This window comes from Anopheles coustani, chromosome 2, assembly GCF_943734705.1.
Source record: "Anopheles coustani chromosome 2, idAnoCousDA_361_x.2, whole genome shotgun sequence".
NCBI lineage: Eukaryota > Metazoa > Arthropoda > Insecta > Diptera > Culicidae > Anopheles > Anopheles coustani.
In genome coordinates, this window is record NC_071289.1 from 15,529,034 (window position 1) to 15,555,713 (window position 26,680).

General features: G+C 44.5%; 2 protein-coding genes across 5 annotated transcripts in view; both read left to right on the top strand.

The window, feature by feature from the left end:
* Positions 1-15,744, top strand: part of LOC131267591 (uncharacterized) — a 56,510-nt gene extending 40,766 nt beyond the window's left edge. For 3 of the 4 annotated variants that reach the window (XM_058270504.1, XM_058270506.1, XM_058270503.1), the window contains 3 exons: positions 9,033-9,790; positions 9,855-10,676; positions 10,740-15,744. In XM_058270504.1, coding sequence (XP_058126487.1) covers positions 9,033-9,790; positions 9,855-10,676; positions 10,740-10,814 — 1,655 coding nt within the window. In that variant the 3' untranslated portion in view covers positions 10,815-15,744. Of the gene's footprint in view, positions 1-8,527; positions 8,647-9,032; positions 9,791-9,854; positions 10,677-10,739 lie in introns of those variants that run through there. The other variant, XM_058270505.1, reaches the window with a different exon arrangement.
* Positions 15,745-24,012: 8,268 nt separating this feature from the next.
* LOC131262346 (uncharacterized) lies at positions 24,013-25,165 on the top strand. The gene is made up of 2 exons (XM_058264328.1): positions 24,013-24,477; positions 24,556-25,165. Exons 1-2 carry the CDS (start codon positions 24,048-24,050, stop codon positions 25,032-25,034), a joined length of 909 nt encoding a protein of 302 aa, XP_058120311.1. The 5' UTR covers positions 24,013-24,047; the 3' UTR covers positions 25,035-25,165.
* The last annotated feature ends 1,515 nt before the right edge of the window (positions 25,166-26,680 follow it).

Genomic DNA, 26,680 nt, shown 5'->3' on the forward strand with positions numbered 1-26,680 from the left:
ATTCGCCTGTGTGTTTGTGTGTTTAGTAACTAGTAGTGTACCCGCCACCTGCACAACCCCCCTCGAAACCCTCCACGGTACCACCACCGCGCGCCCTCCGCGCTAGACGAGATAGTTTCGCGAAAAGTTAACCTTGAACGCGTACATAAACCTCGGGCCGGACGGCGCCGCCGGTGATGTTTGTAGGCGAAAGGGACGAGATTTGGAGCGCGCGGGAGAGGGGATCGACGCCGTCGTATCTCGCGCAAAAATTTACATACATCGATAAACAAGATTCCAGCGTTGTAGAGGCGACTAAAAGCAGTGGAGGACAAGTGGGGTGGGAGGCGATGGGAGGCTGCAATATTTGCATTCCGACTGTCGGACGACTTTGCTGCGGCCGACTGTTGCTGTTAGCTCTGTGCGGTCGATAGTTTGGCAAGGCAAAAGCGTTGAAGGGAAAGAGTGTGCCCTGTTGCACCAACTGTCGACGCCTTCGGAGAGAAAGTTTCCTCTAGTCAAGAATATGATGCTTTTAGAAGAGCGGGCGCATCAGCAGTCTATTTCTGGGGGGTCTCGGTGGGTCGATCTTCGATTGGAAAACATTCCCAGACTCTCGACCGTTACCAAAGGAACCTCAAAACACGCCAAACAATGCCAGTGGATGCCGGCATCGCTGGGAGCTTTCCTTCTTTTTCCAGCTCACTAATCCGATGTTGTGGGATAAGTCTGCAATTCCAAGAATGTGTTTGTACCAACCTGCAGAGCTCCAGAGAACCGTGGGGAGGAATTGAACTTTTGGGAAGGGGCCGAAAATACTTCCCTTACAAGGCAACTCGAGCGTCTCGAGCATTGCGAGGCAGCAAGCATAAACGAGCCAGAAATGCAAAACATTTAACGAGAATAAAAAAAAGTTCGACCCTAACCGAAGACTTACCGACACTTTCACTGTCGTTACCGGTTCAGGTTCTTTTTTTTGCCCAGGAAAATCTGCGTGGGAAGAAAAATGAAAATTTTCGGTTCCAGTCTGCGGAATTCTGGAGATCAGCAAAATGAAAGTGAAAGAAGCCACCAAGTGGTACCATACCTCCATCGGCATTTGGCCGGTGTTAGTTAATTTGTATTTTTCCATCGCCGATAACCTTCAGGGAAATATCCTCTGCCTTTCTACATCGTTGTTTTTTTTTTTATTTTGGGTGGCTCTGCCAATAATATTCTCTTCGTTGTAGCGAAGAATTGATCTCGTCACGTATCAAAACCCACCGAAGCACGATATAAATACTTTGACATTTGAATACGATTGCTATTTTGTTCGGGGGTTTGCCTGCCAACCGGCTCTCCCTCCTCCTCCACTCCTCCACTCCACCTGTTTATCGTTTCATTGTGGCAAAAGTCTAGTTCCATGTTCGGGCCCGTGCTGCTTCCGTCGTCGCCCACTCGCGTGCTGGCCGGAATTATGCACGAAAAAGCGCTTCCCGTCGCTCCGGCAACGGTTTTATGGTCCGCTGGCTGGTGTACGTTGTTTGGATCTGCACCCTGAACGCCGAGGCACTGTCGAGGAGCGTTCCCCGGGCCGGGTCGAAGGCGCTTGTTATGGGCCTGTGTCGAAAAAGTGAGGATAAATAAAAAGCAAGTCCCCGGGCATTCGGGCTTTTTCGAAGGTCGAACGAAGACGCGTGCGTACCGTTCGGAAGCGATGTTTTGTTTGTTGTATGTTCCTTACCTTCGGATGGCTAGAAATGTTAGAAAATAGCAGCAAAGCATCGAGCTGAGACACATCATACTTTCGTTGCCAGGTCTCTTTGCTTTGCCCTGCCAGTTCCAATGGCGGAAGTCTGTTCATTATAGCAACAGGTGTAGCTAGATTTATTCCAATTGTTAACTCCACTTCTCGTCGGAGCTTAAATAACTGCGACATCAAAGCTTTGGCTTTTGTGTTTTTTTCTTTTTCGGCGTTCTGACTTCGATGGTGAACGGTATTTTTGAAACGATTTCTATTTCGCTCGCCAATTGTACACGTTTCGCAAACTTAATGATGTTACCTATGCAGACGTGACCCTGGGAGGGTGCTCCCAAATCATCCCCCCCAACGAAAACGGCACGGTGCGGGGTTTTACTGCACATTCGCTTTACGACCCAGGCCCTAGCCCCCTCCTGCCCCACCCCGGGCCATGGAGCACCAAATAATGGCTGTAAAATAACGATTATGGGCCGTCTCTTCACTTTTTTTCGCCCATTCCCCCCCCCCCCCCCCCCCCCCCCCCCCCCCGCCTTTCGAGGGCAACAATCGGTGGGATGAAGGGAAGTTGGAAGGTGCGGCCGGCCGGCCAACAACTATTTTTAGCGTGTTCGACCATTCCTTACCTAACAGTTTGGAAAATTACCCCGCAATTGACTTTCATCGCCGTCGATCATTTGCGGCCATTAAGTGCACTTTATGAGCGGAAAACCGAACTATCCAAACTTCGTGCAGGGTGAGGGTTGGAGGATTGCTGTGACGGGGGCTGAAGTGAGGGGGTGAGGAAGGAGGGTGAAGCTTTGGTACACAACAGTACCTTACAGCGTTTTATTACAATGATGATGATCTCATCGAATCGAGAACAGATCGGAAGAAAGTGTGCGAAGGTGTTCGGAGTCGAAGCAACACGGAGGAAGCAGCTGTGAAACTTGTGGATGAATTATGAAACAGTGCACTCAACATGCTGCACGTTGTTTTACTCTTTTGCTGGGTAGTACGAGGGCTCAGGACTTGTGACGAGGGAGGGGGGACCAGGTTCGATTACCGATTATTTCATCCCCCAGTTGGAGTATATGAGTAAGAGTGTTTTTAATCGGCTTTGGATGGTACAGCTTAAATCTTTCGATGAAGTAACCATGTTGTTTTCCGGGATTGTCAAGTAGGGAACTCGTCAATATCAGTCATTGATCGGGGGACCATAAAGTATAAAAAAGCACGTAAACAAAATGCCTGCCTGAAATACGAACTACTTTTTACGGTTCGGGTAGATCTTTTTGCGGTTAAGTTTAGCTTTGGTTGAAGGCGCGGCTGCACGTGAGACACGGTGGACTGCAGGCATGACATCCTCCGAGGAAATGGATCCGCCGTCACGATGTAGCGTCCACTAACAAGCTGCCCTAGAGGGTGTTGATTTTTTCCCTTCTCATCCGTTAGTGTTGAGTATTCGAGTACTGCACCTTCTAGCAAATTGTATGGCTGTGTGAGTTATCCCGTGGGAGAAAAAAGGGTAGGGATCGCCTTTTTTTGCCACATCGGGCGAGCTAGACTATTTATAATCGACCGTTCGACGACAGCAACAACTACCACCATCAACATTGTTCGTCGGGAAGCGAGGAGGAGGGAGGGAGGGTGGCTAAGTAAACTAATCGTCTAAACTTACACACACGCCCCGACGTCGACCATTAGAGTGTAGCTCACGTTGACATGGCGTTGGCCCGTTGCGTCAGCCCCAAGTTGCAACAAAGTTGGGCTGCGGTGCACTGCACTCGTTCAAGGTCGGGTTGCAGGGAAGCGCATCCGATCGGGGGAAACGGACAAGTGCATACGATGGAAGGGAAAGTGACTTCACAGGTGCCGGATGGACGGTCGGTTTTGGGACGGGCGGGGTCGCGATCTGGTGCTAGTCTAGTGCCTTATATGGGCCGAGCCCCACTGATAAATGTGACTGCGGGGGGGAATAATGTGCACATCGCGCGATCTATTGCAAGTAATTAATTTGTTGAGGGAAAATGGCAAACGCATGTTTGCGCTAATCTCTGTAACACGGGAGCGTCTATTTGTGTACGAACATGCGTTAGAGTTAATTTAATTGTTCATTTAGAAGTGGAGCTACAGCTTGTGAGCTGTGCTATTTTTCACGTTTTTAATTTTCTTTAAATGATGCTCAAGCAAAATTAAACACTTTTGCTTATTGTCTTACTGCAATGATAAAACTTAAAGTATACAAATTACTGCGGATAATCCATTGAAAATATACTCGGAAATATAGATTCTATCTGACTTGGGAGAGTTTGATACACAAAGCAAAAAATATTAAAGAAATTACACAAAACTGTAGTTCCTTAAAGGTGAATATCTTCTTCTATCTAAATATCTATATCTATATATATAAAATTCTTGTTTCACGGTGTTAATGTTTAAACGGCTGAACCATTTTTAATAAAACTTTGCAAACATGTTTATCAGGAATGATAATGGATTTTTTACTATATATCAGACCTGGAAACTACATACTTTTTTCGTTAAATACGCATTTCTATCTTCATATGTTGGTTTGTTTGTTTACATTCAGCAATGACATGAGAAGTGTAATATCAACTCGGAAGTACAAACGTGATACCAGTATGCCTTTTGATTCTTAAAAATAAAAGAATGCATACTTCCTAACATACAAAAAAAATATGTACATCATACGTAGTTTAATGAAAAGGCCTTTTTCATCGTGTTTGCAACTCCAACGAAGCTGTAAATTTTCCAACATAGTTTGTTAGCTCATTTGTTTTTACATATTTTCAATAGCTGTATGTCGTAAAAACTGCTTACCGAGCCAGCTAGGAAAATTTATAGATTCTAGAAAAGCTACATTTGTTTTTGGACAAAGTTAGGCAAATTTTACCTTTTTAAACACTTCCTCGAATACTATTAGCAGGTATGCGAAACTTAATCAAAACATATTTGTTCATTCGAGTATTGTTTCTATTCTTATATAATGGAACTCCAAATGACACCTATCCAGCACGTTCAGCTACTGCAAATGGCACGCGGTTTTTCGGAATGCTGCGGTTTAAGCCTGGCTTAATTGGGTGCCATACGTTCTGTCAGCTGGAAGAGATTTGCGCCGCGGTAGCAGTGCAAATGCTGTGCCATCGCTTGCGTGCGGTTCGGCTGGCAATGAGGCCACTATTAATTTACTGTCAGAGAGCGAGCCCGGAAAGCAGAAGGACCCAGGACGGGTCCGGTTTAGGAATGCGCATACAATGTGTGCTTGACATTTGCCTCTGCGTGGCGGGGTCGGTACGCCGAAGTAGGATCCTAAAACCGAAACCCATGCTGTTACTGGCATTTGTTTGCAAAGTTAACATAGTGTGCCCGGGACATGGAGCTTGGAAAGGAAGTTAAAAAAAACGAGGTAGCGTTTGTCCTAGGGAATTACTATCACCACCGGGAACCACCGGCAGCTCCTCCGGGAGTAGGTTGGTTCGCTCGGGTTGCTGGGGAAGGATGGTCTGGCGTCAATTGGCAACCGAACCGCCAGCACTGGAACTGACTGGCACATTACTAGGCTCGGGCAATCGGGCGAGGAAAACAGTGCGCCAGCGAAACCGTTTGTAGATGTCACGGAACGCGCGCTTACTGTTCCGCATCGTCGGGAATTGGCTGCAGGGAACCCTTGGCAGCCGTTGCTTGGCTGCCACAAAGCACGTGCATCGAAACGCAAAGTAACGCACCAAAACGCATCCCGAGTGGTGCCCGCGCTCGTGTCCTGTTCGTAGTGGAACCTCAAAAACCAAGCGAAGGCATTACTGGAACCATTGGACGTCGTTACTGACGGCCCACGAGCGGGAGGAGGGATTGGGCAGGGGGATGTGACTGTGGGAATGGCCACGCAGTAAACGACACGCATCGCCGGCCAACAGAGCGTGCGACAGACAGACAGACAGTCAGTCAGCCAGTCGGCTAGCTCCCTGCAACATTGTTGCCATTCGCTACATTATGGCGTTTACAACGCTCTTCCCGGGACTACTTCCCCCGGTTTCCGGGCGGGAACGCTAGAAGGAGGACGATTTTGTGCATTACTGCAGCAGGCCATTCGGGTGAAATGCAGCCGCAGTAAGTGGAAAATCGGAAGGCGGAACCGCGTTTGGGAGTATCACCCCGCGCCAGTCGTTTGTTTGTTGGGAATCTTGTCCCGGTGTCACGCGAACGGGCCAGGGAAAATTGAGCCCCATTGGATGGATGTCCTCGCGGGTGGGGGAAGGGAAAGGGAAAAGCTAGTACCCAAGCAACCGGCGATCCCATTTTTTTGTTGCTAGCGAATTGTTCATGGTGGGAGTTCCGTTCCAGTGTTTTCAACGAACCATTCCCTGTGGAGGTCTGCCACATTCATCCCCCTCTAGCAGTGATTGTTGCAACAAAGTATGACTTCTTACAGCTGGGAAAATTTACTGCTGCCCTTCCGTTCCACCACAACCCCTCGCCGTGGCACGTTTCGCTGCACGCGGTAGTCGCACTGGCATGACGGAGTGTCTTTCATTTGTTTGTTCCCTCCGCTTGCTCCCGAAAATTACAAATGCGCGCACCTAGACGAATTCTCAGTGGCACATTCCACCATCAGGCATAAGGCCAACAAAGGGAAATGGCGGTGAGACGGACGGCCGGACGGACGGTGGGTTTTATATTTTCCGCGAGTGATGTGTAATAAAGTAAGTGCCAATGGTTTGAGTTTTCACTCCGAAGGAGGAGATGTCTCCTGGTGGCACGCGATTTTTTCGCCTGTGACATACCGGCGAATCCTCATTTTCCCGCAGTTTTCTTTCCTCTCTTGCCGTTCCAGCCGGTCTACCCGGCATAGGAAAGACAACGATGCAGCCGACCGAAAATGGTAACGAATTTTGGGTGAACACGTTTTTCCACGCAGGACGGGGCACTGTTTTATGTGAAGCACCTTCCCAAACGCGGAGGTGACGATGGAGGTCAGGAGGATGACCATAGACCGTGGCGTTTTGTAATGCTAACATACACAGGACGGTCTCGTCTATTTGCTGTAAGCGGATGCAACGGTACTGCGCTAATTGGACAAGGGAGTCCATGGATATATTGCTCGGAAAGTGCACGCTTTTTCGCGCAACATTGTTGCAGAGTGGAAGTTCTTGTTTGAGTTTTCGGTTCCCGCCGAGACCACTCAAACGGGCTCCGATGAACGTACCCCCAAAACACGAATTCCGTAAAGAGCAAATATTGTTCTTCGCTGGCGCAAACACGTGTTATGGCCAGCTCAAGTATGGTTTTTTGAGTCTTTTTTTCTATCGTGTGCAGACTTTTGTAAAGAATATTTGGCTCTTACAAAAAAGGGGACACCTTTCGATTGATTACACACACACACCGCGCCTTATCGCTATCGAAGACCCGTGTCGAACGGTGGAAGCCGTCCGCGGACCCCCTTTGTTCCGGGGTTCTCCGGTATCGCCTTAACCTCTGCCGGCTGATAAATCGCTCGCGATGGTGATAAAGATAGCGGCGCCGATGGACTGGCAAACATTGATCGATAATACTTCTGGGAGGAAGAGAAAGGAATCTTGACAAAATGACAACAAAATCGGTGGAGGAGACCCTTTGGTGGCAAGGGAAAATACCATCACGGGGGGTTCGTTCTTTTCTTGAATGGCAAGCCAGACGGCGGATATGGGCCATTGACGTTCGTCCGGGAGCTGGATCAATATTAACAGTGTGTTAAATACAATGTCGTTTGGTTGGTGGCCTATGCTTGTGGTTCTAATGTACCTCAGCGGCTGCACAAACACCTCACGTTCACAACAGTGGAAGTACGATTCTCTGGTCAATGGAATGCCATAAATTCGCAATTTATTATTCGACCGTCGTTCATCCGTCGCCTGTATTGAAATAAGGTGCATTTCGGCGTTTGAATGAATGTGGTACACCGCACGACCACCTTCGGCAGACGGGGGGGATATGTGTGGGACGACACGCATATGTCCCAGATGATGCCAATGTCGTTGGAGAGTGTGTGGTGGCCCCGGTTGGATGATGCGGGCGGTTGCTGCGCGAGAAGTTGTCAGCTGTTCCGCGAGGTCGCTCTGCTGCAGTTGCACCAACACACGCAGGCAGGTGCCGGCACGACGGGACCGGCATCTACTAAACCTCCTCGCGGTTTATGACATCCAACACCAGCGGAACCCGTCCGCGCGAGATGCCCCGTATTCACGCGTGCCGCGATGCGCGCATGTCGTTGTTGGCGCTCGCGTTCGACCCTGCGCTGGTGGTCGTCGGCGTGCCGTTGTGATGGCCCCGTCGGTTGAAGTCGCGGCCCCAACCAGTTTGTGTGTTGGTTAAGTGTTCGAACGGGCCCCATCCGCGAGAGCGGGGTGTGTATTCGTGCGCTCGGATCCGCGGCACGACCGCCATACAGATGAGATGTAGTTCATCTATAAAAGCAGTGCGGCAGAAGGTTCTGAAGGCGACAAATGGTCTGAACACGATACCGGTAACGCAACGCTCGCACTCCCGGTAGAGAGGCAGCACAGGACATACGCACCGTCGGTCGATCGGTCGGTCTGTCGGTCGGTACCTTTTGCAAGGCCCTTTTAGTCTTTGGGTTGGCAGCGCGCGGTTTGGTTCCGGAAGATCTCGATCTCAACCAGCGAGAGTAGTGTACGATCAAAGTGTGCTGTGTGTTGTGCCGTGCACGGATGGGGAAGAAGGAACAGTATTAAGAAAACCCAGATAAGACAGCGAAGGGGCTCCCCGGGGGAGATAATCAGTTGGGACCGTCGTGGTGTCGCACAAAGAAATCAAGAAACGTGCACACAAACGGAAGGTGTTTGACGTGATCGATCGTGTTGTGAAAAGTTCGCACGAAAAAGAGGGATAGCGAAGAAGAAGGATCAGCATGTGGGACGAGATGTTATCAAGTAAATGATCTTTCTATATGAAACCAATCCGAGCCCTTCACTTCAAAACGGTCTGCGAACGGTTCTTGGTGTTTTTCTATATGACACGAAAAATGCTTGGTTGACGTGATTGTGTGAGATAAAATGTACACTTTGGTGGGATTTAATCAGTGGCATTTGGAGGAGTTTTTTTTAATATGTTCAGAGCAAGTTGTTCTCACAGTCTGTGTAGTTCCAACTTTTTTCTTTTTTTAATACAAATTCAAAGTTTTTTCCTTTCATCCTTCTCATAAAAGATACTGTCAATGAAATTATCGTTAAACTGACCGTTTAAGTGAGGGTTTTCTGAGGGCCTCGTTCTGAAGTTGAAACTCATGCGGTTCCTACCTTTTCTTCGCTACTTTTAGGCTTAAGCTCCCGGCAGGACACCGCCTCGCCGACCGATACGGCCTGTTCCTCCGAATCGCCCGCCTTTCTGGGACCCTCCTCGTCGCACCTGCTGTTGTACGACCAGAACAGCTCCGAGGAGGAGCTGGAAGTGATCAACGGTGGAGCGGGCAGTTGTGATATCGAAGTTGGCAGTGTCAGCGGAGTGCCCAGCCGGATAGGAGACGCAAATGGGGGCGGTGTGATCCACGGTGGTATCGGTATCGCGGTCATCGATCCACACGGCGGAACCGGTGTGGACGAGGATGATGACGAAGACGATCGGACCGAGGAGATCCTCGCGGATGGTGACGATGACGAGGAGCCAGATGAAGAGGAGGAGGAGGAAGATGATGAAGAAGAGGAGGACGACTACCGAGAGGCACCAGGGACGGCGAGCAGGAGCACACCGACGGCGATGGCAACGGCAACGACAATCATCGGAAGTGCCGTCGGTGCCATGGACACGAGCAGCAGCAACAGTAGCAGCACCATTCGCGGCCAGTTTGTGCCGGTGGGTGGCGGTGCGGCGGGTGACGAGGTGTCACAGGAAGGAATGTTTGACCGCAGCGAGTCGGTGGATGATTTCTCCGACGAGCTGTCCGCTTTGACGGGGAAGGTTTCGAGTGTACCGGCAGCGGTGAGCAAGTTGAATTCGGCCACCGGCAAACGGTTCACCAGTGTGGGCAGTTTGCTTGAGAAACGGAAACGCTCACTGGCGCACAATTCGGATGATGAGGTAGGATGGATCCGTTACAAACAGAATCCGATGGATGGCTAACATTTAACTTCGTCCATTTTAGGTTCGCTACCTTCTCGAGCAGCAACAGCAGCTGCAGACTCCACTGCAAGCCCATCATCAGCATTCACATCAACATCACCACCATCATCATCATCATACGGCGCTGCGGCAACAGCACCCGCACCAGCCGGAACAGCACCCGGAGGATGCGCTACTCTCAGCGCCAGTCAATTTCCGCACGTCACCACCTCTAGAAGCTTTAAAACCACACCGTGGCCATATTATACAACGCTCGACGACTCCGCTAGTACTGATCGAGGGTGGCGGAGCAACGGGTGTTAGTACCACCGGCGGAACCGGACTGCTGCTGTCGGCCGGCGCCGGTAACAGTGGATTCTACGGAACCGGCAGTGGCGTTGGTGGTGGTGGTATCGGCGGCGTCGGTGGCCTTCGATTCGGTCTCGGCCGACGCCCCATTGGCTGTGATAGTCCTTTGTCCGCTGCTGCTGCGGGCCACCGGAACAGCACCAATCAACCAACACACGGTGGCTGCAGCGGCTCGGCGGGATCCGGTCTTAGTACAACCACATCCGCACAACATCGCACATCATCATCCTCGACGGCGTCGTCATCCCTGTCATCATCGTCGTCGCTGGCACGGCTCGGTGGAGGCGCTGGTGGAACCACCGGTAGTCCCTCGCTTGACGTGTGCAGCTCTTCCTCCCTCGTAACCAACATGGACGTCAGCCGATCCGTGAGTCCGCCGGCCAAAATGTTCCACTGTGCCGTTTCACCCCGGCGGCGACAACCTCGCCACCACCAGCAGCATCAGCGACTGCAGCGACCCCACAGGCCGTGTTTAGATTTCGATAAAATGCAACAGGTAAGTGCCAATTGCCCTTTCCAATTGCGAGCGGGTTTAAAAGGGGTTTAATTTTCGTTTTAGCTCAAAGCCCGTTCCGTGACAACCTGGCGCCACAGTAACGAACATTCGGGTGAGCTGTCCGTTTTCTGCTGGTGATGATGAGTAAACCTGGCGCCGTCGTATGGTGGCTATCGTCATCCATTATTGCGTAGGGCGCCCCTCGAGCAACAACTTCGAGCGTCGTTAGTGTTGATGGCGGATGCATTTTTTAGACAAAAAGCCATCGTCACCAAAACTACGTGCATCACCGCTGCAGCATCAGTGGAGTACTGCTTCTCGAGGGAAGGGCCCACCAGAGCCCGCAGACGCGCGCGATGGCTGTGCGTGGCATTTTAATGATTTGCCATTGAAACAAAAAAGAATCAGGAGAGGGATGAAGTTACGACTGCAGGGTCGCATTTTTTCGAAGTTTGTTCGTTAGTGATCAGTGAGATCGTTGCACTGGAAGCAGCACGGAGACATAGTACAAGAGTTTGTTCGTAGGCCACAGACAACCAGCTTTGGGCAGGAGACCGACAAATGGGTGAGGCAGGGCGAGGGAACGTTATCATCTTCATGGCGCGTTCCATACTACGCGACACGCTGCCTCTCCTGGGGGTTTGCGTGGCCGAATAGTTTTGTTAGCGGAGGGCGCGGGACGGACGCCCTCGCAGTTTACGGTTAATCCAATCCAATATGTGTGTTTGTGTGTTTCGTTTTTGATTTTAATTTTTAGTTTTATTATTATCCTACTCTTAATGACATTTTCAAAGCAATTTTGTGATTTAATCGTTAGCAATGGTACCATGTATTAAGTTTGAAGTTTGAACGTTTGTTTTCTCAACATAACAACCTCCTCCCTCCTCCTCCGGGGATCAATCTGGAGTGTATGTTTTTTGGGCCGCATGGTATGCGACCTGCATAGAGTTGCATATGTGTCCGTTTGTGGAGGGGTGGAGGAACGAGGGGCGCAATTTGTTGACCGCCACATTTTGGTGGATGTGTTAATGTGTGTGTTAGGACTGGAAGGAATAAAATTTCACCAGAGCGAATGACGATGTTTTTCGATGCTAGTTCTTCTCAGGGACAACACAAACAAACACGAGCGCGTGCAAGCGCGCGTACAGACAAACACACACACACGCACACATAACAAACTTAAAGGGAAAATCCTTAGCGGAGTGGCAATAATAAGGCGGGCAAAAACAATGGCAAGTTGTTAAGCGGGTGATGTTAGCTATCACAGCAGCTACCAAAGAGATCCGCGGAGAATGAGGCGGTACCGAACAGAGCACCTGGTTTGGACACGAAGCAGAATCATAGTTCAACTAAGACTGGCGAGATGGGATGGGAAATAATTTCCGATTTTGGCTCGCCATTGGAAATCCAAAAAACAACTCAAGCTCTGCCATGTCACATCCAACTACCATTAGGAAACTGCAGGTCTTAAGTAGGTCCAACATCAATCAATAGTGAGGTGAGGGAATATAAATAATACCGAATAACATAAAAGCATCAATCAACTAACGCTAAGAAACGGTCAAACGGTCGGCACCCTTTAGGACAAATCTTACTGAAACAAACAAATTGTGTTCGCCGATCTGTCACTGACTGTCTGCTAGATGCAAATGAACCTGAAACAAACAAACAAAACTCCACACTCTCGGCCAGCTCTCAGTAAGTGCGTAGCGAATGTGTGTAGGGTTAACTGTAGAACGTTTAAGCAAACCGAGAAGAATAAACCAACACACAGGAGTACTAAAGAAAAAAACTGAACAACACTTAAAACGCAGTTAAACCACGTCAATAATAATCACCAGCATTTAATAACTTACACGACAACAACAACAAGCCATATTACTGCCGTGAAAGAACGCAAAAAAACAACTAACACCTAGGATCGTCGGGTTGCCCCGAGCAACCAGGTCCTGTAGGGAACCGTCATGGGCCGTACATTCGTTTGTATACATATGTGTGTGTGTGTGTGTTGTTATTTAAGTAATTATGATAATCGTTGTGTTTCCTGTTTCCGTTTGCTAGCGAACAAATTCGATTACAAAAACAAAATCACGTCGAATAAGCAGAGAAAGAGAGAGAAAGAGAAAATGAAAAAGAGATGAAATGACACTGTTTAAGGAAAGCCAATTTGAAATGCGTGTCTGTTGGAACCACAAATCGTAGTAGACATGGCCAGAAGAGGTGACGTAATAGTACAGATTGCCTGACAACCACACACACACACGACAGTTAGCGAAAGGATATCAAATTAGCATTTTACAATAAGTACTACGTACCCATAAACAACAGTAGAAAATATGTTTTACCGACATTAAGAGAAAAGAAAAGAAAAAAAGTACTAAAGCCGAATACAAAAACACAACACTCTAGCAATATACAAAATAGACAACACAATTGGTAATGAAGCAAACCGAAAGCGAAGACGTTTGGGATAACGGAAAGAAAATGGAAAATGTTTCTTGTGTGACCTCTTGTGTTGATTAAAAGGGAGCGAAACAGTGTGGTTTAGAGGATGCGTGGCGTAGGAAAAGTACACGATTTTTTGGGGGAATATTGCATTCCCCGAGTAGCGCGGGACGTAAACGATCCGATACATGCAGAATCATTCATATCGATTGAAGGTTTGGAATCTTATTTAATTTTCTTCATTTTCTCCAAAAGCGACCACCGGGAACAAAATAGAAAAGCGGCAAGCAGAAGGAAATTTCCCAATTTTCTCATATGATGATTAGTGCCAACCGAGGAGTAGTGGGACAAAAATGTTTGCGATGTGTACGATGTAACGTTTGGTAGGGAACATTTGGGTACTGATATGTGTGTCATTGGTTTTTAGCGGTTGTGTAGCAGCGGAAGAATAAACCAATTTGATTTATTGTACAATGAATAGGTCGTTTGAGACTTCCGCCACAAGACTCAGTGTAAAATCGATGGAGATGGAAAAGGGTATACAGATAGAGGGGATTGCGAACGGTTATAGTTTCTCTGAACTTTTAACCTCCTGGAGAATGTCAAGCGAAAGCAAACCCTTACATACGACAGCATAATCATAGCGAAAGCATTGTGATGGAACTCGTACCTTGTGCGAAGTAACCAGAACCTGATTAGAGGGACAATGATTATAAGCTGGGTGGTAGTGCTGACAGCAAATGGTAGACAGTCTGTGTGGTTTTACAAATTTGTATCATATAAGTAACGGATAATGCAAACAAGCAAACAAGCAAACAAACAAACAAACAAACAAATAACAAAATAATTATAAAAAATCTAGGAAAGCATAGAATACCGAATACTTCACGACGACGCAGACGTAAACGAAAACGATGATCGTTAAACGAGGGAGAGCTTTGTCGGCCATCAACCCCGACGTAACATGGTAAAGGTGTAAAAGAACGAGAAGATATAAGCTATGTATCCTTGATGCACGGGAAATGTAAACACTAGCAGAAGAAATGGGAAACACCTACAGAGGACACAGGACGGAACATTATGGACATATACAGTGGTGAAATCATGATAGAAAAAAAACACACAGACACACACACACAAATACACTCATACTTACGAAACATATACAGACACTCTCACCGGAAACCAACACATGAAAATAACAAATTAAGCGTAAGTAAGTTAAGTAGAGAACAAATAATTAATTATTGATAGTAAGAGGGGATGATAGCCTCGAAGGCGCGAGCTCCTCTCCACGGTGGTCGTCAATGCATGGAAGGGAACGAACGAGAAGATCATATTGATGAAAGGGAAAATGGTACAGTGGAAAATGCTAATCAAATCGAATACAAACAGAAACACAATCGCACACATTAGCCTGTTTAGGTGCAGGACGTTATAAGTGGGAGATCATGTAGACCGGATGTATCTTTGTCCGTTGGATTCATTTTCCCAGTTTTGCTCCAGAGGGAATTTGGGGAAAAGTAAGAGATTAAATTCTAACAAACCAACCGGAATGAATCGTGCAACAGTAAACGACCGGTGGGGGAAGTTGGGCACGATTCACCTTGGTGGTAACTTTCAACAATGAACTGAAACCCGTCTCTCGATTAGAAAAAGCCCCAAAGGGTGGAATGGAAAAGGGTACGTTAGAAAATCATTCTTCGGAGCGCTGTGTAAATATATAAAATTGAGAGGATAAAAGTAGTTGTGGGAGCCGTATCCGCAACGTTGGACGGTGGAAACAAAAAAAAACAATGTGCATTTTGAAATGAATTTTTGTAGTTTTTCACACGAAGCAGAAAAGGGAAAAATAAACACACGCACGCCCAGGGCTAACCCGGGAGGGTTCTACGTGGCATATATATAAATGTGTGTGTGTGTATAATACAAACTAAAGTAAAGTAAACAGTCACTAAAAATTGGACAATTTGAAATGATTGGTTCCGCTGTCCGAAGAGCCAATTTAGAGTGTGTAATAATGAAAAGAAGACACACGATTATTGTTTGCGTGCTCCATTCGGTTTGGTTTGACTCGGTTTGGGCAACGGATTAGGCGTGATTAGCCAAACGGTTTTGGTAGTTGGTAGCTTGTGGTAAAATGTGCAAAAATAATACCGGTGACAAAAACTCAACACTCGAGGTCGGTACCTACTCTGTGGCACAGCACACACACAAAATATGCGAATTTAATTGGTATCCTCATCTCAAAGGAATAGTGATATAAATATGTTTTTTTGTTTGTTAAGAATCGTGCATTGGAAATGATGCAATTTAAGTTTTTCAAAATTTAGTTACGAGTAATTTGCTGATGAACGTTATCTCTCTCTCCATCTCGGTTTAAAAGACACAATCCAACGTAGAGGATGTGAGGCAAGTAAAATGTGCCCCACACAATACGAGGTCACATAAGTCGAGCATAGACCAACCCCGTGCGGAAAAGTGGAACTGCATGTCAAGGATTGAAGTAAAATAAGAAAAATCGAAAGAGAGAAAGTAAAAGCGGGAGAGAATTGGAGAACCATCTGCAACAAATAGTAGCGCAACAAAAATGAAGCAAAAACAAAAATAAAACAAACATAAAAAAAACCATTAAAAGAGAACCGCCTTGTTGTCCTGTTGTTTTGCGTGGTTGCAAAAATGGCGTAAACATCCGAATCCGTACATGAATGATGACAACCGCTGCGTAGAAGATTGCAATGACATCGAGCGTCGGCTTGTTGTGATCCTTGACCTTTTCCTTATCGCATTGCGAAAGGCAAAAAAGCCATCTTCCACTTAACGTGTTCCGTGGCGGGATCCATCGCGTACTGGACATAGTTCGCATCCGACGTAGAACAGTTAGGTCACGTAAATCGACTTCTCAAAATGAATGGAAAATTTGTAGTGTGCATTGCGTTAGTTTGTCTACTGGCTGCCGTTTGCGTGTCCGGCCGCGGAGCAATGACCAGACAGAATGGCTCAAACAAGGCTCAAATAAGAAAACTTATCGAACAGAGTCGAAGAAACGTGGCGTTCAATTTGCATGCCTCCGGTGCACAGTGTTTTGTCTTCGTGGCCATCTTGCAAACATTCGTGCTTGCGTATCGCTGGTGGACCCCTGGAATGGACCTGCGGCCATAAAATAACCCGATACATCCATTAAACTTCTTAGAATGTTAAGTGTGCAAGGATAGAACTAGGTTTACCTACCTAAACTAAAGCTACCCAACATGTCTTTATCATGTTCTTTGTTGTTGTTAATTACCCTTAAAGACAGTTCGATTTATAAGCTTCCTGTTTCACCCACACTGAATCAGTTAAAAATAAATATCGCCCCATTTTGATAGACGTAACGTAGATCAGGTCCTTATCAAGGAATTGTCTGTAGCATGCTGACTTCCAATTCAATATTCTTCAGTGTGGTTCTACCGTTCGAACGGAGCGAGAGTTAAAACAGTGTTGCTGCAACCATGAAGCTTCATATTGCCGCATTGTGTGCAGCATTTGTCTTAACGCTCGCGACAAGTGTCCCACCACGCCATCAACACTATGTACCAAGGCATCAACAACCCTTGCGGCTTGATCTGAGCCCCCGAAATTGTGTTTTGTATACGAGAAAAATTCAAGTCCTCCACCCCGCTGGCGTACGTGTGACTCGAAGAGCCGGAGTTGTAAGCACATTCGGAATTAGGCTGTACATCAACGGGTCGGAAACGTGTGCCTTCTGTGCCAACACAACGTTGGTCGACCCAACGAGCAACCATTTTGTCTTTTACGAACCGACGGCCGTCATCCGCCCAGGAGATGTTCTACGCTTCACCGCCCTGGAGGGGTATAGGTTTGGGGGTATTACTGAGTACAATTGCGCTGACATTCCAGTGGTTGGTAGGTGCTTTACGCTTCGGAGTGTTTCCTTTTTTAAACCGATTTATCTTATATTTGTAGAATCCCGTACCACACAGAAGTGTCCAACTCGACGAGGAGAGCCAATCATTCCTCCGAAGGCAGAAATTGTATATAGCACACAAGCGACCCTTCACAACAACAGTCGAACCATCCTTGAGGACGATATAAATAATCTTGCAGTGAACTGTAAAAACGCTACCGTTACGAACAAGTTTGTCTTGGCGAAAACGCGAGCGTTAGGACGGAATCAGCATTAAGACCATTTATTGTTTCTCGTCTCACTGCGCTGCTTTCGACAGTTGAGTGGAACAGTATGGTAAAAATTGTTTCCCGGTTGAATGGAAAGTATTCGTTCGAGGAGAACACGGCGATCGATAAGCAGAGAATCCTACGTCTTATCAAACGAATCAAACGGAAAACGGCGAAAGTTATATTGGATTTCGATAAATATGAAGCAAGTGCATGAACAAGTTGATTGTAGTTGAAATATTTTGATCACAGAAGTACGAAATCTGTCGTACATACAAAAAAAAAACACACACACACACACACACACACACTCAGAGTGGTGAAGAAGTTTAGAATAAGCTAAAGCGTACTGCTAGTACGATAAAAGAAATATTTACTTATCCTTTTCCACATTTCAAGGATTAAAGAATGTGGACATTAGGTAGAGTATATCATATTACGTATAAGATAAAAATAAATATATGTTTGATACAAATTAGTGAAAGCGGAAAATAAGGAATCGTATAAAACGAATTTGTTTTCCAAAACTCGGGATTTGACTAATTGCTAGCAGCTTTTTAGATGATGGAAGAAATGGACATACAGACTAAATAAATAGAATGACTATACTTGTAAGTATCTTTTCGTTATAAAGGGTACGGGAAACGAAGCGTAATCGCTGGCGTAATCGTGTCATTCCACTGCTCCATCTGTCAAAAAGAATTTTGGCTTACCTACCCTATAATCGCATGCGTAATCTTGTTAGAACGTAAACAATCGAATCAAAAGTTCATTCGATTGTGATTTTTATTGAAATTCTATGATTATTTAGCGTAGTTTTTGTATTTCCAACAATACCCAACAAAATAATAGCTGTGGCTTCATGGAATGTTGCAACTTTTACCAAATTGCAAAACATAAACAAAGCACAGACGACGCTTGGCCCGAATATCGACGATACACGAGAGACCAGCGATTACGCTTCGTTTACCGCGCCCTTAAGAACACTTTCTTATCGCTTCACTGCGTTGGGTCTCGTCAGTTCTAAACGTTTCTCATTACCGAGTGCGATCGTCTATGAACCTTCGCCACATGTTTAGCTCTTAGTTTAGTCCCCTTGGTCAGCAACGAACAAGACAAGGCAAGCGTAGCAGGCGCTGATCGTAATGGCTGCGAAACCGGCGTGGGCGACGAAGCACTTGGAGCGTACGACCGTGCTGGATGGTAGCTGCTGTAAGTTCTTCAAACGTCCTTATCACCAGTTTTACTCATGAAATAAAGCCGGTTTATGTTTCATCTGTCCTGATCACTGCTAAGTATGCATTTTGTGTTTGAACAAGAAACATTTCGCTTCGCTTGACAATGAGTATTAAGGGCTCAATTTTCGTCGCATTAGTGGCTATCGTTTCTGTGCCGGGTGGTTCAACTATAGATTATAAAGGTTGTGGCAGTTTCAAATCGAAAGATCAAATTGAAATATATAGCCCAATGGGACTGAGAGTGACTCAGCAGCAGACCGCGGATTTGGAGGGTTTTGGAATAGAGGTTTTCATCAATAAGTCACAAAGTGCACCACGGGAGTCCGACATTAAGCTGAACACTACGGAGGTGGATCCAATTAGTAATAATTTTATTTTATACGCACCAATGGCTGTGATTCGTGAAGGGGATATGTTTGACTACGCTATAATGAAAAAATATAGAAACGGTTTTACTCATTGGTATGATTGTGCAACTTTTCGCGTGAATGGTAAGTAATAATCAGTACTTTGAATAGTACGTTTCGGTAGTGTTTTAAAATTTCATTGCACATCTTTTTCAAACCTGTAGCAAATGCAATAAAACCAGCATCAGGAGCTCAAATTGAACCATCTAATAGTGCTCAAGCAAAGTAACTTTTCCAACAATATGGAGAATCCTGCAGGTTTGAGGTCCTGGAAAATCTGGAGATACACAATGCTGAAATCATCGCAAATGTTTGTACAGCGGCAGCAGAAAAATCATAGTTTACGTTTTAACTGTTCTAGAAGGAAGGAAATAATAAAAAAAAGTTTCAAAACATTGGTAGAACAAATAAAATGAGCATTCAAATGTATTACAGCAAAACATAATTGGGTTTTAATTGGGTTATGTACTGGTGTTAGAACGAATGTGGAAACGTTTAAATTATTTTATTTTCCCAATACATGGGGTTTCTGGCTTATCATTGGGATAGATTGTAATGTGCTGGAAAATCGCGAAGTACCGCGAACTGTCTTATCAGCTGATTCATAAAGTTACGTTGGGTTGTATTTCATCTGCTCTGGTGATTACTCAGTACAGATTGTGTGTTCGAACAAGAAACATTTGTCAAAAGTGTTAAAGAAAAATGGGATTTAGAGTACCCATGCTTGTCGTATTAGTTGTGATGGTTGTTGTTTCTGTATCAGGTGGATCGATTAGACGTTATAAAGCTTGTGGCAGTTTCAAACCGAAAGACCAAATACAAATATACAGCCCCAATGGACTGAGAGTCTTTCAGAAGAAGACACGTAAAATTGTGGGGTTTGGTATAAAGGTGTACATTAATAAGCCGCAAAACAAACCGCGCGTGTATGACTTTTCTCTGAACACTACGGTTATGGAGCCGATTAGCAAAAATTTTACTTTATATGAACCTACGGCTGTGATTCGTGAAGGGGATGTGTTTGATTACGCCATTATGAAGCAGTATAAAAGTGGTTCTACTCACTGGTATCATTGTAGAGGTTTTCGCGTAAAAGGTTTGTACAATTATAATTTTTTAAACCTATCAGCTATCAATAATGCTTAATTTTGCTAATGCAATAATTTTTATTTGTAGGATCGTTAATAAAAGAAGTCCCACAGGGTCAGAATGAGATCCACAATTCCCATGCCGTTGAAGAAAAACTCAAGAAATCACAAACTGCTCCCCAGAATAATACCACTGTAAACGACAACGCACTGGCCACAAATACGTTTGTCTTGGCGGAAAACACGGATGTTACAACGGAATCGAAACTAAGAGAATTCATCGTTTCTCGACTCACGGCGCTGCTTCCGTCAGTTGATTGGAATAATACGATAACAGAAGTTTTTCGATGGAATAGTAAATTTTCCTTTGACGTGAAAACAGCAGAAGAGAAAAGGAAAATACTGCGTTTGCTAGAGAAGAACAAGAACGCTGCGGAAGTGGTTCTAGATTTCGACAATTTGGAAACCTTAGATAATAACGTAGACTACGACTATGATGAAGAATAAAGTTTAATGTTTTAAAAATAATAAAGAATTCTTTTACAAACACGTCTGAAGCTCAGGCAGAAAAAAGAACAAACAACAGAAAAGAATTACAGTCAATTATACCTACCTAACTCGAGTGACGAAGATAATTCAATAAAAAAGTAAAGAAATAATTTACTAATACGTAAAACGATCATTAAAATTAATAAAATGTATTTCTTTTGATTTGGTGCATGCACAAGTTTGGAAGAACGCTTATATATGCTGGGCTCCATAGCACCTTATCTGTAACTGGGAGAATTTACACTACAGAGAAAACATCGTTTCGCTACAAGTTCCGCTGATTTTGTTATCATCACTTTATGAATCTCTCTGTTTGATTTTTCCTCAGTATAGATTGTGTGTTCGATCAAGAAACATTTGCGTAGAACATCGTGCAAATATGCGGATCGAGAGTTCAATTCTGATCTCGTTGGTTTTGATTGTTTTGATGGCCTCTGTGTTTGGTCAGCCTGTTGAACATGAAATAGTAAGAACACATCTAGAACCAAAGGGTGTGATTCGAACAGGTCGTAAATATTATGTAGGTTGTGAAACTTTTAAATCACAAGATCAGATTCAGATATTTCGTCCAACGGGACTGAGCGTGACCCAGAACAGTGAGAATTTGTTGGGGTTTGGAATAAAAGTATACCTAATTCCGAAGAATAGGAAATATTGCACGTATTCGCTCACTACTACAGAAGTAGACCCGGTTAGCAATAATTTTACCTTTAATGAACCGACGGCTGTAATTCGTGAAGGAGATAGATTTGAATACAGCATTCAGAAACAGTATAAAAATGGTTCTACTCATTGGTATGAATGTAGAGCTTTTTACGTGAATGGTAAGTAAGAATTTTAATATTCTTGTCTAACCTTTTAGTTGTTTCTAGAGTTTATTATTCATCTTTTGTAGAATCGTCGATAAAAGAAGTCCCACAGGGTCAAATTGGATCTTACAATCCCCGTTCCGATGGTGACACAAATAATGAATCACAAACAACGCCTTCAAACCATACCAATATTAACAACACAACGGAAATCACGAAGACCTTTGTATTGGCTGAAAACACGGATGTTACGACCGAATCTGCATTAAGAGAATTCATCATACACCGGCTTACGGCGCTGCTCCCGTCAGTTGATTGGAACAATACGATAACAGAAGTTTTTCGATGGAATAGTAAATTTTCCTTTGACGTGAAAACAGCAGAAGAGAAGAGAAAAGTACTGCGTTTGCTAGAGAAGAACAAGAAAGCCGCGGAAGTGGTTCTAGATTTCGACAATTTGGAAATTACAGATAATGACGAAGACTACGACTCTGCTACTGATACTAGTTGGTAAACCAGAATTGTGAATGCAAAATGCTTTTTGAATTTTGAACTTTGTCAATTGAGGATGACGAACATGATGATGGAAAATCAAATGTTAATAAAATATCACTACCTATGTGGAAAATTACATGATTGTTTTTTTATACTAGCTGCTTTGGTCAACAATCAATGCTTAAGATTCTGTGAAAAAATCCTTTTTTTGCAAAATTTCAGAGGGTGTCGCATTGGCTAAAGAATTAAAAAAAGAATGTCTAGCTTATACACATTCAACAGAATATAAGTTTTAAGACCAGCGTCGGATTGACATGAATCCAACGTTATACTAAATTTCAGGATTTTCCAGCGCCTTATCACTGTTTGCTCCAATTTCACTCAAATACAATACGAACATGGTGGCCATCACACATGTAAATCACATTCCGCTGGATTTCTTATCACCGCAGGCATGCGTATTTATAAATTTGCGCCTTACTGGGTGTAGTCGGTTCCTGCCATTGGGCAGTATCATCATTGGGTTCGAACAAGAAACATTTGCGTTAACCATTCGTGTAAAAATGCAGCTTAAAGGATTCATGTTTCTCGCTTTGGTTGTTGTGGGCATTGCTTATGTATCAGGGGATCTAATTAGGCATTATAAAGGCTGTGGCAGATTCAAACCGAAAGACCAAATACAAATATACAGCCCCAATGGACTGAGTGTGACTCAGAGGAAGACCGAGCAAATGGTGGCTTTTGGAATAGAAGTGTACATCAATAAGCCGCAAAACAAACCGCGCGTGTATGATTTTTGGCTGAACACTACGGTTGTGGATCCGATTAGCAAAAACTTTACTTTATATGAACCGACGGCTGTAATTCGTGAAGGGGATTACTTTGACTATGCCATAAGAAAACAATATAAAAGCGGCACCATTGATTGGAATGATTGTAGAGCATTTCGTGTAAATGGTAAGTAATATTGTGTCCGTGATGTTATTTAAATTTACTTTATTTCATAATTTCCTTGCCAATCCTTTTCATAACTGTAGCAAAATACATAAAGACCGCATCAAAAGCTCACACTGAGACAACAACGCGTGGAGCAAAGTCTTTTGATAACGAAAAATGGAGTCAAACCCACAACGAGCAGGATCCTGGCAGTGTTACATCCCTGAGCAACGAAGACAACGACTACGAAGCTACCAGTTTTTTATACGAAGACTAGGGCAGTAGGACCAGTACAGCTTGTGGGTTTTAGAAAAGAAAAAAGTTATAAGTAGTAAAGCAATAAGAAATTGTTTGTAACATGGCAAAGAGAATATCCTTTTTTTCTCGTCTGATTCAAAAATTAAATATCCTTCTTCATTCACAATCAACTGGTTTTTGTCTTCGCTAAGGCACAAAAATTACACAAACTATTTATTGTAGCTGTTCGAAATTAATATACGAAGCGATTGTGGAATTTTTAAGAATGTCATAAATTCATAGTTGTAAAATATTCCAAAATATCGCAATATTTATCAACATCATTATTTCAGCCATTTACGGATTTATTTTAATACGCCGGAAAGTATGCAATGGTAGTTACACCGAACATAGGATTTAATTTCAGTTGGTAAGGGGGTTACCTACATTGTATTCACTATGTATTCGACAGATTTTTGTTCTTTCTGACTGATTAACTCAACCAAGTTATTTGGAACGATTCCTATGTAATGTAAAGTGAAACCACGGTGCTGATTACCGCCATTTTGTAGCATAACAATATTTAAGTCAGTGATTTTATACGAGATATGTTTTTGAATGAGAGGAATATAAATCTGAACATCCTTTTACGCTTAAAAAAGGATGTTCAATTTAAATTTACTCTTATTGAACATGCAATTTTTGCTTGTTGACTACGCATGATTCAACATTCGCATGACTCATTTCTTCGGAGACTGAATCTGACACAAACAAAATCGTTTGTCCATTGCATCTCGATTATTTTGTTGACTTATACTAGTTCAATCATGTCTACCGTGCGGCACTTTCCTTTGCACCATTACATCAAAGATCAAGTCTTATCAGCTCGAGAAAGTGACCAATACCAACAATGCTGATAGCATTAATTGTCCAGAATCTTCGCCTGTCGTCCGACAACCGTCAGTACTAGTGATCACTTTGAACCGCAAACATGTTGAATCGCCAACGCCTAATCCTGGCCGCGCTCGTCCTGCTCATCGTGGCGAGCTGCTTGTTCGATGGGGCCAGCGCTCGGAAGCATCGCTCTCGGAAGTCCAGCCGTCCAAAGGGCGTTAATATTGAAATCTACCATCCGAAGGGCGTTCTGATCTGGTATCCGTATCGATCGGGAATCGAGATGTTTGGTATCGAAATCTTCATTAATCAGGCAAACCCGAACCGGGACGGGTCGAGTTCGAGCGAAGAAGTATCGGCGACCTGTGACATCTGCCTCAACACGACGGAGGTTTCGTACGGAAAGTTTATTCTACGCAGCAATGACGCGATCATTCGTAGCCGCGATCATGTTTACTACAATGCGATCGTGAAGAAGACGTCCGGCAAGGCTTACGTTGCACGTTCGAACGAGTTTTACGTTTCAGGTGCGTCATAGTTTCCACCATGTTTTTTCCCCATCCTGTAAGTAATGCCATTTTGTTTGTCATCTCACACAATCACAGAAAGTCGCATTCTGATAGCGGACATCACCGGCGGTGCGAGCAACTCGCGTGATGAGAGCTCGTCCGTGGTTCAGGCCCAATCGGGAAATCTGGCCGACAAAACCCCAAACGCACTCCAGCAAGAGGTGAAGCTGCTCGAGGAAATTCTGGACGAGCTGAACCAACAGTGTAATCTGGCGCAGAATCAATCGAGGGAGCTGCTGCTGAGCGTATCGACCGAAACCCGGCTCGATGCTAAAGATTTACATCAGTTCATGACCCGACAGCTCTCCGCTAAGCTGCCCTCGATCGACTGGAACCGGGTGCTGGTGGACACGTATTACACGACCAACGGAATCATCTTCGAAGTACCGACCATCGTCGAAAAGTTGAAGATCCTTAAACTGGCCAAAAAGCTGCCCGATCAACCGATCGTGGATGTGGATGTGTTTGAAACGGAGGACGTAACAAACGATATCGAGGCATGGCTGGTGGAGTGAATGTTGAGTGTTGTTTGGTTTAAACCTCCTTGGAAGCTTGACATATTGTGTTGCTTTACGTTAGAGTGATTTGTTTAGTTTTATTGTAATCTGACGGAATTGAAAATAAAAATGTTCATGTGTGCGTTAAACTTGAGTTTCTACGGTGGAAGTTCCATTTCAACGCGGGTCCATCGTTTACTCAATTATCAATTCTTATCAGTTCTGACATTTTCCCTGGCCTGCTTGGTCGGAACAGAATGCTGTGTGTATAGGTAAAATAAAAATACAATAATATTTGTCAGAAGCTTAGACCTTTTAACTACCCATTTTAACCTTCTAATACAGCATTTATTTCTATTTCATATTTCTTGATTACATTTTAGATCATGCTGTATAAATAAACAATTGCAATTCCAATAAACTTTCATGCATTACAAACTCCTCCAAGGTCACGATAAGGCAAGCAAAACAACTGGAATGTATGTGTTTTTGTTGAATGTAAAAACAAGGGTACTTAACACAACTATTTAAATTGTTTTATTCGTTTATTCTTTTTTGTTGTTATTTTTTCTTGTGACTTAAGGTGTTACTATTAATTCTAAATATTTATTCCAAAAAGTCTAAAATGAAGCATTCATAAATTTATTAAAATTCCTACTGCATTTTCGGATTTGATCGATTTACCTTTGTTTATGTTAGCTAATATGATAAGTCAATGCATGATGAATTAAACCCAAGATCTATTTCAATGTCGCAAATGAAACTGTTTACATGAAAGATTGAATGCTGCAAAAGAATATAGAGTACCTACGAACTCGACCACTCTCCCACTCCTCGACTTTAGACTAAAGACTTCATGAAATGCATCTACCCAAAAGTTAGAAATATCCCTCAACCTGCTTCACACTGACCTAATGGGTTCATCTTCATCGCCTAAATGGTATTAGCAGCTTTGGCTTCGAGTTCTTAACCCGATCGCACCCAAAGTCGCCAAAACCTTTCGTCCTGGCCCGGGATCCCCTTAGCAATTGTCAAAGCCCATTCCCATTCGTGGTGACTTGAGGTTCGATAAGGAGACCCTTTTGTTCACCGTCCTTGTCGTCACCTGCCCGTGCAAGCTATCTTAGCTTTGAAGAATGTACAGGTCTGTTTCTACGTACACGAAAGTAATATTTAAATATTTTGATCTCATTAAAATTAAAGAGCCCGGTTTAACCGTCCCTCCGGGGCCTATTGTACGGCGACTTATGTGTGTCGACGAATGGACGCAGAAGACAATCGCCTCGCAAAGCTTTGGTACTGTTTGTTCTTCATTAAGGTCTTAAGGATAATTCCTTTAACCTCAATTTTGCTTCAGAGGGGAGCTTTCGGGCGTACGAGCGTCGTCGTAGGATTAAAAGACGATCGATGGGCGGCAGAAGAAAGGAAGCCAGCTCAGGCGAAACGTTAAGGGCCTTAGTGGCAGCGAGTGGACCGCTTCGTGGATGCGCTCCGACCCGGTTGGCATTTGTCGGACGGTGTTTGTCGAAGGTAGAATCTGTTTATTATTTTTGGGACGCAGAAGAAACGCAGGCTGCCGAGATGCCCTTTTTGGGGTACACGATAATGCGGTAAGGAAGGGTTCTTTCCTTTCTTCGGAGTTTTTGGCTGCCGAGTAAAAAGGA